The sequence below is a fragment of the Sinocyclocheilus rhinocerous genome, unplaced genomic scaffold (assembly GCF_001515625.1).
Source record: "Sinocyclocheilus rhinocerous isolate Xijiao unplaced genomic scaffold, SAMN03320098_v1.1 scaffold1252, whole genome shotgun sequence".
In the NCBI taxonomy this organism is placed as follows: Eukaryota; Metazoa; Chordata; class Actinopteri; order Cypriniformes; family Cyprinidae; genus Sinocyclocheilus; species Sinocyclocheilus rhinocerous.
This window is the reverse complement of record NW_015640452.1, coordinates 1,205,742-1,218,222: the sequence shown is the minus strand read 5'-3', so window position 1 is coordinate 1,218,222 and position 12,481 is coordinate 1,205,742. Positions and strand designations below refer to the sequence as shown.

The 12,481-nt window shown below is 34.9% G+C and overlaps 2 protein-coding genes across 2 annotated transcripts in view; both read right to left on the bottom strand.

The window, feature by feature from the left end:
- LOC107752914 (uncharacterized) overlaps positions 1 to 3,731 on the bottom strand; it is a gene marked incomplete at its 5' end in the record, with an annotated part of 12,577 nt that extends 8,846 nt beyond the window's left edge. The window contains one exon of the mRNA XM_016568987.1: positions 3,146 to 3,731. Coding sequence (XP_016424473.1) covers positions 3,146 to 3,731 — 586 coding nt within the window. The remainder of the gene's footprint in view (positions 1 to 3,145) is intronic.
- Positions 3,732 to 5,587: 1,856 nt separating this feature from the next.
- On the bottom strand, positions 5,588 to 9,196 carry LOC107752927 (uncharacterized). Its single transcript, XM_016568993.1, has 5 exons — positions 9,125 to 9,196; positions 7,867 to 8,184; positions 7,538 to 7,731; positions 6,192 to 6,239; positions 5,588 to 6,082 (listed from the first exon to the last, which is right to left on the bottom strand). The coding sequence occupies exons 1-5, from the start codon at positions 9,177 to 9,179 to the stop codon at positions 5,954 to 5,956; spliced, it is 744 nt and encodes a 247-aa protein (XP_016424479.1). The 5' UTR covers positions 9,180 to 9,196; the 3' UTR covers positions 5,588 to 5,953.
- Positions 9,197 to 12,481: the final 3,285 nt, after the last annotated feature.

Sequence of the window (12,481 nt, the reverse complement as noted above, 5' to 3'; positions counted from 1 at the left end):
CTTCCTCACTGTAGAATGATGGACTTCAAATTGTTTGGAAATTACCGTATTACCCTTCCCAGATTAATGGCAGCAACAATTGCTTCTCTAAGATAATTGCTGATGTATTTCCTCTTTAGCATTGTGTTAACACACACCTGAAGGCTCCAGACCAGCAAACTGCCAAAACTTCTGCTTTTATAGAGCTGCTCACACTTGCTGATGATCAGTTAATCAGAGGTATATGATTAACAGTGCCTGACTGTTACTTACCCTCTTAATTCCCATGTTAACAGTAAGGGTGTCCTTAATTTGTCACACATGGCTTTTCCATTTTAGCCTAGTTTTTGTTAAATAAATAATGACAGAGTGTGATATGTCATGTGTTGTTGTTCATCTGAGGTTTAATTGTCCAAATTTTAAGCCCTGCCAATGACCAGATGATTTTTTATTATGTCCTGATACGGAAAACCATGGAATTCAATAGGGTGTCCTTTCTTTTTCACATGACTGTATGGGAGTAATTCCAGTAATGAAATACATTTTCATGTCCATATATATATATATATATATATATACATAAATGTGTGTGTGTGTGTATACAAAAAAAGTTGATTCAATGCAAGCTCACTTGTTGCACTTATAAAATAAGTGTTTAAATAAATGTATTAATGTTATGCATATGATACTGCATGTGCCATCATTAGATCACTCTGCTTTAGACGTCATATTGGCCTACCACTAGATCCAAGTACATGATCTGCAATTAAAATACACTGGTATCCGTCTATTGCTGCAATCAATAATAATGGAATTTTATGCGGCACATTTTGAGCCCTGTAACTTCTTAAAAAGTAATATGCTTCTGTAACTATTACGATACAATATAAAAGTGTAGTTTATAAAAGGGTTTGCATCATGTAAACAGCCCCTTAGTGCTGTCCTTGCATATTCATGCGAATATTTGTTTGTTTGTGCATGTTTCCTTAAAAGTGTCTGTGATGTGTGTCTTGTGATATTTGCTTGTATCATTACTGACAATGGAATTGTTTGGTCAGTCCTGTTATGCAGCTCTTAGAAATGAGTATGCGTGTTATACTTTAAGTAGTATCACTACAAAAAATGAAATGTATAAAAGTGTAGTCCATAGTTTAAGAAATTATAATATTATTTACATAATAGCAAGAACATTAACAGGATGGAACCTAGCAGGATGGAAAAAGAGCTAAAGTTAGCCACTGCTCAGTGAGGCATTGACAGTTAGTAGTGATGTTACATTCAACACCGAAGCTTCGAAGCTTGTATCAAAAAAACAACACATTTCACATTGAAGCACTGTATTGGAGCTTGATTCGTTTTGAGAAAAGCACGTGATCTATGGAGAAGGGTCTGGCTGCAGACTTGCACTCTCAGACACTTGCGCTTCCGTTAGTGACATCACTTGCAGTCTTTTTTATTTTGTTCTATTTATTGATTTCTTTTGTTTGAATCTCTCAACATTTTACAACAGTAGCCAGGTGGTGAAGACAAGAAAAAAGAAACTAAATTACGAAGTCACTTCATAACACTTTGGCAGGTGCTATTTATTTTTATGACCACTAGATGGCCACAGCATAAACCGTTTTAAAAAGCTTCGAGTAATGAACTTTTTCCGATACAATTGTGATGAAAGCTTCACTGGTTCAGAACGCTTCACTTCGCCATCACTAACAGCTAGCTTACATGACACTGTGCCTTTTTGCGTCTTTATAAACTTTGACAATCATATACATTTCTGTAATTTATTTAAATATAATTCAATGTTTAAAGAGCGAGACAAACCAACTAATACAGCAAAACATAAAAGACATCTAATCGATTGCTAATGCTAATACCTAGCTAGATATGTTTGTACTGTTGTCTCCAACAAAAATTGTGTCACATCCTGCTAAATGATAACAGGACGGAAATTAAAACCGAGGAAGAAATTGACTACCAAATAAAACGATATAATGACCATAACGAGAAAAAAAAATCAGGAATATTTCTAAATAAGTTTTCATCCTAGTGGCAAAAATGACAAGACTCACTCAAAACAGATTTATGAAATTTTTTAAAAGTCTTGTGTTCACTTGGTTGAGGAATAGCAGTCTAAAGTACGTACTGTAGCCTACTTTTCTGCGATTTAGTACAATAATTAAATTTAGCTGGTATCACGTCTATACTTTTAAGCCTCCTGCCATTGTTTACATCTGTTAAAAATCACGCCTTTAAAAAAAAAACTTTTTTTTGAGACAGCATGTGTGTGTGACACTCGCGCTCTCTTTTTCCTTATGCGTGTATGAGCACACATCCTCGTACCTCACCGCTCCAAATCATAGCTCCAAACTTAATCCAGGAAAGGTGAACATTCCTGCGCGTGTGTGTGTGTGTGTGTGACACTCGCGCTCTCTCTTTCCTTATGTGCACACATCCTCGTACCTCACCGCTCCAAACTTAATCCGGGGAAGGTGAACATTCCTGCATCATAACTTGGACTGAAAGATGAATGTGTAGAAAGTGAGCATGTCTCAACCAACCTTGTTGAGCTGCAGGTTTATGCATGCATTTTTTATTAATTTTTTTATTTTATTTTTTATAGAAATTATGTTTTGATTATATTTTTGATTATTGAGCTGCAGGTTTAGGCTCACTTAAGTGACTGCATTTTTTTCATTTATAGGTATTTTTTTTTTACAGAAAATAATTTATTTATGTTCTGACATCTGATTATTGTTGAGCTGCAGGTTTAGGCTCACTTAAGTGACTGCATTTAATTAAGAAGAATTTAATCATTTATTCTAATTATTTAGCCTGACATGTTTACTGTTCCAAAATGTTCTATATGTTTCTTAAAAAAAAAAATGTGTTCAGTGGAAAAAAGTTGTTTTTTTACACCGACATTTAAAAATAACATATTTTAGAGCTGTAATCGCAATACCGTGATACCGTGATATTTTTATCTAAGGTTATCATACCGTCAGAATCTCATACCGGCCCATGCCTACTTGGTTGTGGTAGTGTGGCAAAAAAAGTTACCTATTGTCATATTTTGATTTAACATATTAAGACATACATGATGGGAATATGGAAAAGTACTGCATAGCACGCATTACCTATACATGTCAATTAAGGAGGCGTTTCATACCTTTATGAACTGATGATCCATGCATCTCTTCAATATGGACATCCGCAATGTGATTCTCACTTCTTGATGTTTCTTTGGACATGTGCATCTGCTGTCTCAGTCTCACCCATGAGGGTCCAGCTACAGGGGCTGGTTCAGAGACTCTGGGTCTGGGACAGGTGTCTGGGGTTTTGGCACACACTGACACAGTGCTCGTCGGCCCTCTTCTGCAGTGCATCCCTGTGGATGTTGTTGCCATATCTCCCTCTCCCTGACACAGTCTATGGTTGGGGTCTTTAGCAGACAGGACGCTGATGTACTTGCGCATGGTTTTCATCTGACAGCGAGACGCCTCCAACATCCTCCTGGTGTTCTCATTCTCCTTCTCTTTAGCTGTCATGTCACGTTTGATCTCCTCAAATTTGAGCCCGACCACCCGGATCATCTCTCCTAGCACGGTCTCCACCGCGACGTTCACGGCTTTCTCAATAACAGCGCCCATCTGGCCCCGCATCAGAGAGATGGTGAAATTCACATCCATGCTGATGGGCGCAAATCTGATCAGGGCCAAAAACACGCGTGTGATCTGAAAGCTTTGACTGGCCGATCAATATTCGAGTATATTTGTGCAAAACGTACGTTTTTCAGACAAATGCTCAGGCTCCGTCCGCCATTGGCCGTGCAACGACAACACTGAGACGGAGCAGGAATCACATCCGGTTCAGCAGGAGCGTTAACCCTCTGTGGGAAGCATACAGTGATGTGTGATGCTGCTTGAATAATTTTTTTTTTAATTTATTCATTTTTATTTTTTTTAATTGTTTTTTGTATGGCAAGATTGTGTGCAAGTAAATCTCCAGGGGAAGATCTCCACAACTGGATTCAGGAGAATAAGGACGCAGAAACACAAAAGTTTTCATTTGTCAAAAAAATTTAAAATACAACCTAAATTCTCAAAAACAGATCAAAAGTTCACTATCGAATGAAAAATATACATGTTTTCATGAAACGAGTGGATGTGGTTTGAGGTTGAATGATATTGTAAATCTGTGACAACAGGCTTGGTTCATATGTCAGCTTCTGCATGATGTGGAAATTATGCACATGAGAGAGATGCGAAAGCGTAGGCCTAGGCTATAGCCCTATTCGCACGGGATTAGTATTACCTGGTGACCTCCAGTCATTTGTAATAATTGCGGAGGTTGTCTGTGATCTTAATCCCGTGCGAATCGGCCATGTCTGTAATTTGTAAAGTAAAAATTCCCCCGCAAATGACCTACCATATATTACCATATATTACCGTAATTTCAAAATCACACAAGGTCCCCAGATAATACTAATCCCGTGCGAATAGGGTTTATGTTGTATTTTTTTACGGGTAAATCTGAGTTTGTTCCACAGAGTGTGAAAAGTTTGATGGTGCCATAGTTGTACATCGTCAAAAGATTCTTAATTTTGAATTATTGTCTATTAAGTCTTTTTCTAGTTGCTATTATAAAAGACTGTTTGTAAGTGTAATGTCATATTTGTTGAGGCATGTTATCTCTCACTATCAAGAATTATCACCAGACATGCTCATATTGTGACCTTGAGTGCATTTGTGGGCAGTTCCAGAAAGAGATATTTCTTTCTGTACCTATATTTCTGCATAATGTGACCCTGGACCACAAAACCAGTCTTAAATTGCACGTGAATGCAATAAGTTGAACGGGCGTAGCAATAGCCAAAAAATACATTGTATGGATCAAAATTATCGATTTTTCTTTTATGCCAAAAATCATTAGAATATTAAGTAAAGATCATGTTCCATGAAGATATTTTGTAATTTTCCTACCATAAATATATCAAAACTTCATTTTTGATTAGTAATATGCATTGCTAAGGACTTCATTTGGACAACTTTAAAGGCGATTTTCTCAATATTTTGATTTTTTTTTTTTTTTTTTTTTGCACCCTCAGATTCCAGATTTTCAAATAGTTGTCTCTCGGCCAAATATAGTCAGATCCTAATAAATCATACATCAATGGAAAGCTTATTTATTCAACTTTCAGATAACGTATAAATCGCAATTTCGAAAAATTGACACTTAAGACTGGTTTTGTGGTCCAGGGTCACTCTTTCTATCGGTGTTTGAAACAAATTGTAGGCTTGTAGGCTAGTCAGAGCAAGCACAAATATGTACAGTATGTTACAGTATGATACTGTGTTGATCACACTGGGGGTCACATGGCGTACTTTTGCGTCCATTCATTTTTCGTTTTCTAACCATGATGGAAAAAAAGAAAAGAAAAAAAAAAGAACGGTTGTTGTATTTTTAAATGTTGAAAATCAAAATTGAAAAAGTAAAATATTGTCTTATTTTCAGATTTTTGTTTATTTTTTGCACCTTTAATAAACATTTTCAAAATGCACAAATTAATATAGAAAATTTTTGATTTAATTCATCATTCAATATAGCCTCTGTATTATATATTTATTATACACTGAACAAAACTGATATTATGATTGATTATTGGTCCATGGGATCAAAATAATAATTAAAAAAATGCCCAAGCTAGAGATTTTATATACATTTAGCTTGGCATAGCTACAATTCAGCATTAGGTTGTACAAGCCACCAGATGAAACCATCTGCAACAGAACATCAAGACTGTGTTATTTGAGCAGTTGAATGAGGTGCAGGAGCAATATGCAGATTCAGGCATTCAGGAAAGTCTGTTTTGTTTGGTAGAAAGGAAATAGTTTTATCCTGTTATATTCTTTAGTGAAGCGTAAGTATAATAAGCAGTAAGTCCTAGAGCAGTTAAAGCATGAGCTCACTGATGCCATTAGAAATGGGCTCTGACAGTAGCAAGATGAGAGTTGTGGTTCATATCTCTGTGGGATCCTTCCCGTTTCTGCACTTCACGCATGTCCACATATTCAGTGTTTTCTAGATCACGCCGTTTTACATTCCTCTGAAACAGTAAAATAATTTGTGTTTGAAGTGCTGGTTCAACAGAAACCACAGACATATTGCATTACTGGCACACATGAAGGGTTGGCACAACAGAGGAAAGCCTTTACCTGCATTGGCACGTAGGTCAGAGTGTCAGAAGACTCCAAATTTGTGACCTGGAGAGGAAGATAAAAAACACAATATATAAATGCATAACAGCTCAGCAGCAGGATATAAATGTAGCTTAGAATAACAAATATTTGATGGCTATATTGCACTGTGATTCCATTCAGTTGTATCTAGAAATGGAAGAATTAAAGGAAAAGTTCATCCAAAAATTTGGAAAAAAATTTGCCTATTGACCGTCAGGCCATCCAAGTGTTAAATGTTTGTTTTTTCATACGTACAGATTTGGAAAAATTTAGCATTACATTACTTGCTCACCAATGGATCCTCTGGCGTGAATGGGTGCCATCAGAATGAGAGTTCAAACAGCTTATAAAAACATCATAATAATCCACAAGTAATCCACACAACTCCATCTCAACAAGTAACGTCTTGTGAATCTGTGTGTTTATTAACAAATTCATCATTAAAGCATTTTACTGTACCATAATAACCATACCATAATACCTTTGCTTGTAAGCAGTGCTTGAGTTGTGTATATTTCTCTCCTGATTCAGACAAGACCATTTTTTCACTGGAGAACACAATACTATGGATGGAGGATTTGTATTTTAGCCGGAAGCATCTGTTTGAAGTTAAAATGTCTTCATGATGGATTTGTTTCTTACAAACATGCAGCTTCTCACTTCACAAGATATTAATCAATAGACTGGAGTCGTGTGGATTATTGTGATGTTTTTATCATTTGTTTGGACTCTCATTCTGACGGCACCCATTCACTGCAGTGGGTCTAGTGGTGAGCAAGTGATGTAATGCTACATTTCTTCAAATTTGTTCTAATGAAGAAACAAACTCATTTACATCTTGGATGGCCTGAGGGTGAACATTTTCATTTTTGGGTGAACTATTCCTTTAAAATGCTTTTAAATATACTAAGTAAAGTTGACAGTTTTATTGAACTCCAATAAACAACAGACCATAAAAAAGATGCTTGCACACAAAAGACAGAAAAAAAATAGGACAGAAGCATTAAAAATATTAATGATAAAATATATATATAATATATATATATTATACTTAGATGGTGATTGATTGTTGCTTAGTAGCATTCTATTAGTGGTGATTGCTTTATAATAAAAGAACTTGAGGTAGTGCTGTAGTGTGAATATAGTCATTTTGTTGTGCATCATAACAGCACTGTGACTGCAGTATATTCACAGTATAGCACAGCCTCTCCTTATTGATTAAATAAATGAATGCAACAAGATATGTATACAGATATTCAGTGGTAAAGACACTATAAAACAACACAAACATAAAATAAAAAGTCACAGGAAATAAGTTTTACCCTCAATCTGATGTAGACTGCAGTAAGAATAATGCTGTAGAGACACAGCATTATCACCACTATGACCAGACCACAGATTAGTAGGGTATACGTGTCTTCAAGTGCGGGCCTTTCTACAGGTGTGGGATCCTGGTTATGTGTTTGACTAGTGATTAGACAGCTGTTCTTCGGTGGAGCAAAAGGGTTACTGCAACCTTAAAAAATAAAAAATAAAGGCTATTGATTTTTTTTTTTTTAATGCAAGATTCAAACTAAATCTGAAATGTGATTTCCGGGTATGTAAAACTGATTAACTGATGTACTGTGTTGATCACATGGGGTGAACTTACCTCGGAAAAGCTTAATTTTCGGTCCTTTTTCAGTTTCGACTGGATATGGTTTTATTTTGGATATCTCACAGGAAAATGTATTACTGTGTAAGGCCTCAGGTTTCATTAAGGTGAACGTGAATTTATTGTCCTCATGCTCCCATTTACACTTGTTATGTTCTTGTCTTTTGTCATAAACCTCACAAACATCCTTATCATTCATTTTCAACTTAGCTTCCAATTCAAACCTTTCTTCTCCATAAAACACGCATGTGACACTGACTGAGCCATCGTCATTCAGTGTGTGGTTGAGAGGTTCACTCACGCTCCAACTACAAACTGAGGTAACAAAAAAGAAATTCAATTTAGTTCATTTATAGATCAAATGTTGTTTTTGAAATTTGAATTTACTTTGAGAAAACAGTTTGACGTTGATCATGTTTATATGCACACAATTTTATACTTAATATAAATATTCGGTGTAAGTCTTTATTCTGAAAATAACATTTACATGCTCCACAGCTATTGGACTATTCCTGAATATATACATATTACTAAAATATATAATCCGCTTAATCTAAATTAAAATAAGACATGCACATTATTTTTCTGATATTCTGTTCCGGAAATGCTCTTGCTACTTATTATGGTGCATTTAGTGGTTTTGAACAGTATTTTAATCAATTTATTGTCATTCATGTCATTGCAATTGTACACAGCAAGGTGACAAACTGTTGAATGTCTGTATCTAATATCACCCAGAATTACCTTCGTTTAAACATATTCATTTATGGTAAATATCCATGACACTTTACAGGACTCAAAATGAATACAGGCATATGACAACTGTCTCCGGAAACCAGAATATTTGTTTAATCTGGTTTTGGCAATCAGGACATTTATATAATCCTGATTAATGCAGCATTTTATTTTCATACGCTGATGTTTTACTGCTGACTTAAAGAAACATGTCGAGCTAAATTTACCATAAATGGCCAGTTAACCAACTTATTGCTGGTTACCAGTGTAATTTAAATTTTCATGGTCTACTTTCATGCTGGTTTTAGAGATCAAATTCTACACACAACAATAAGCAGTTAAACTAGACTGTGCCAGTAAAAAAAAAAAAAAAAACATTATTTCCCATCTAAAACCTGTGCCAAGACCAAACCCTCTAGGAGTTTAAGCTGGTCTAAATTAGTCTCAACTGTTTTAATCCGCATGTTTGACATGAATGTACACAGAACTGACAACAGCATGAAAAAGGTTAGTCTCTTACCATTGTGAAGTATGAAATAAAAGCTGAGAGTGAGCAAAGTGAACCTGTCAGGCATGTTAACCTATCCTTGTCAGTTTGACAGTGTGATGGTGGACAAAGCTCTTCAGTTTGTTTTTGCTGGTGTGAGAAAACACAGGAAGTATGTGGGCTAGGTGATTAATATCACCCAGAGACATAATTGTTGCTCAGTGTGATGTGAGAAATCGATTAAGCGATAAGAGAAGACAGCAACATTTAACACACTTGTTAAACAATTCATTATTGTGAAGTGAATCATAATGTGTGGTATTATTTGAGTTGTTACCTTTTTTCTTAAGGTGTCCCAGCAGAGACATGCGTCTGTCAGTGAGGAAGTGAGTGGGAAGCTTTCTTGTAATATGAAGTTGTTGAAAGGAAAATGTTTGATGTACAACCATGTTAGGAAAAACCCATATCATACTAAATGAGCAATAAAGTAATTCTGATCCACTTACTTTCATATGCAGTTTAGTTTCATAAGAATAAAAAAAAATCATATATTCTCATTTTGTTCACAATAGTTATGATCAAATGTTCAGCTATGTAAAACTGTGTAAAGGTGGTTTTACATTAGCCAGAATATAGACACATGATTTAACCAGGTTTTATTTTCTTCACTACCAATTAGGCAAATAAATGAAAGAAAGCTTGTTAACGTTGCTATTAGCCTGTCCTAGTTGTGGCAACAGTTGTTTGTGATTCAGACGTATATATGGTAAAGCAAGCTCTTTTCAGTTCCACATCCTGTTGAAGCACCACAAATATGAAAGCACAGCAAGTTATCAAGTGACAATCATGTCCTGTTTTTGTGATGGATAGCTGAGGTTCACAAAATTGAAAAACGTTTGTGATGCCTTTGTCATATTTTTTCTTCTTCATGTCTTGGTGATAGGAAAGATTGATACTGATGGATGACATTCGACTTGTCCGACTTGTTTTTACTGAAAAAAAGTCATTACGATCTGTTGCATTATTTGACTCCATCAGTTGACTTATGTGAGGAGGGTCATTGCAGGTTTTTGTGATGTAAAAAATAATCCAATTTAAATCATTAGATAATTTTTGCAATACAAGTAACAAACCAATAGAAAAAGGGGGGAACAAAAATTACAAGACTAACCTAGTTGCATACCCGTTACCTAAAATTTGGTTGAAGCATCTTTTGCTTTTAATACAGCAGCCAGTCTTTTTGTATAAGGGTCATGTAATGTCATAAAGTGACTAAAGGATTATAATTACTTTTTTAGTAAGAATGTGATTGGTAATTCCAAACAGAGTAACGTGCCCCATTATAACAGGGTGTGCAATAGTGCAACCAGGTAATTTTAGGTTTTACTTTTTCTTTCTTTTTTTCTTTTTTGTTACATGAATTTAGTTGGTTTCAATATCACATTAAAATATCAGGGGTGTGTGAACTTTTTGTAGTCACTGTATATAATGAGGTGTACAGTGTCATATCCACAAAGATTTCTGTCCCTTTAAAGTTAGAATTGTTAGAATAATTCTTTATTTATTCCCATTGAACCTTGAAGGAACAGTTGATCAAATATTTTAACCATCGTGTTGTGTTCCTGACATTTTGACCCAGAGAGGATTTTCTTTTTCCCGAAAATGCAAGTTAATGTTATGTTCAGCTATGTAAAACTGTGTAAAGGTGGTTTTACATTAGCCAGAATATAGACACATGATTTAACCAGGTTTTATTTTCTTCACTACCAATTAGGCAAATAAATGAAAGAAAGCTTGTTAACGTTGCTATTAGCCTGTCCTAGTTGTGGCAACAGTTGTTTGTGATTCAGACGTATATATGGTAAAGCAAGCTCTTTTCAGTTCCACATCCTGTTGAAGCACCACAAATATGAAAGCACAGCAAGTTATCAAGTGACAATCATGTCCTGTTTTTGTGATGGATAGCTGAGGTTCACAAAATTGAAAAACGTTTGTGATGCCTTTGTCATATTTTTTCTTCTTCATGTCTTGGTGATAGGAAAGATTGATACTGATGGATGACATTCGACTTGTCCGACTTGTTTTTACTGAAAAAAAGTCATTACGATCTGTTGCATTATTTGACTCCATCAGTTGACTTATGTGAGGAGGGTCATTGCAGGTTTTTGTGATGTAAAAAATAATCCAATTTAAATCATTAGATAATTTTTGCAATACAAGTAACAAACCAATAGAAAAAGGGGGGAACAAAAATTACAAGACTAACCTAGTTGCATACCCGTTACCTAAAATTTGGTTGAAGCATCTTTTGCTTTTAATACAGCAGCCAGTCTTTTTGTATAAGGGTCATGTAATGTCATAAAGTGACTAAAGGATTATAATTACTTTTTTAGTAAGAATGTGATTGGTAATTCCAAACAGAGTAACGTGCCCCATTATAACAGGGTGTGCAATAGTGCAACCAGGTAATTTTAGGTTTTACTTTTTCTTTCTTTTTTTCTTTTTTGTTACATGAATTTAGTTGGTTTCAATATCACATTAAAATATCAGGGGTGTGTGAACTTTTTGTAGTCACTGTATATAATGAGGTGTACAGTGTCATATCCACAAAGATTTCTGTCCCTTTAAAGTTAGAATTGTTAGAATAATTCTTTATTTATTCCCATTGAACCTTGAAGGAACAGTTGATCAAATATTTTAACCATCGTGTTGTGTTCCTGACATTTTGACCCAGAGAGGATTTTCTTTTTCCCGAAAATGCAAGTTAATGTTATCGCATTGGACTAAAACTTACTGACTTTGCTCACACAGGGTATAACAACCAAAAAAATAAATAATTTTTGATGATAATGATCATTTTTGTACTTTTTTAAATCATTTTTCCTACCTTGTTACACATGTGGTGTACTCAGTCAAAAATAACTGATCTGAGCTTATGCCCCTTCATTGTTTGACTGAAAAAAAAAAAAGCATTATTTGTTGATAATTCTGGCAATGTTCACTTAAACGCTGAGGTGCAACTGAGGTTCCAAAAAGAAATACTTCAAGAAGACCTGTGCTAATTGAATTAAAACAAGTTAGCAAAAATATTGAATCCAATATTTGGTGATAATAATGGGAGATTTACAAGCAATTTTTTAAAGTCTGGTCATTTTTGACCAGGAACACAAAATTAGGTAATATATTTTCAGCACAGCACAAGGGTTAAATGTAAAAATGTTTATTTCATTCTAATAAAATCAAAGAAAATGAAATAACAAAGACAGTGGTCAAATGTTATGTAAATACATGGTAATACATGCAAGTGAGAATTCATGTGAGTACATGTAATTGGAAAATACTTTTGAGTACATGTCAATACATGCAGGTTAAATTTACATGTAAATACAT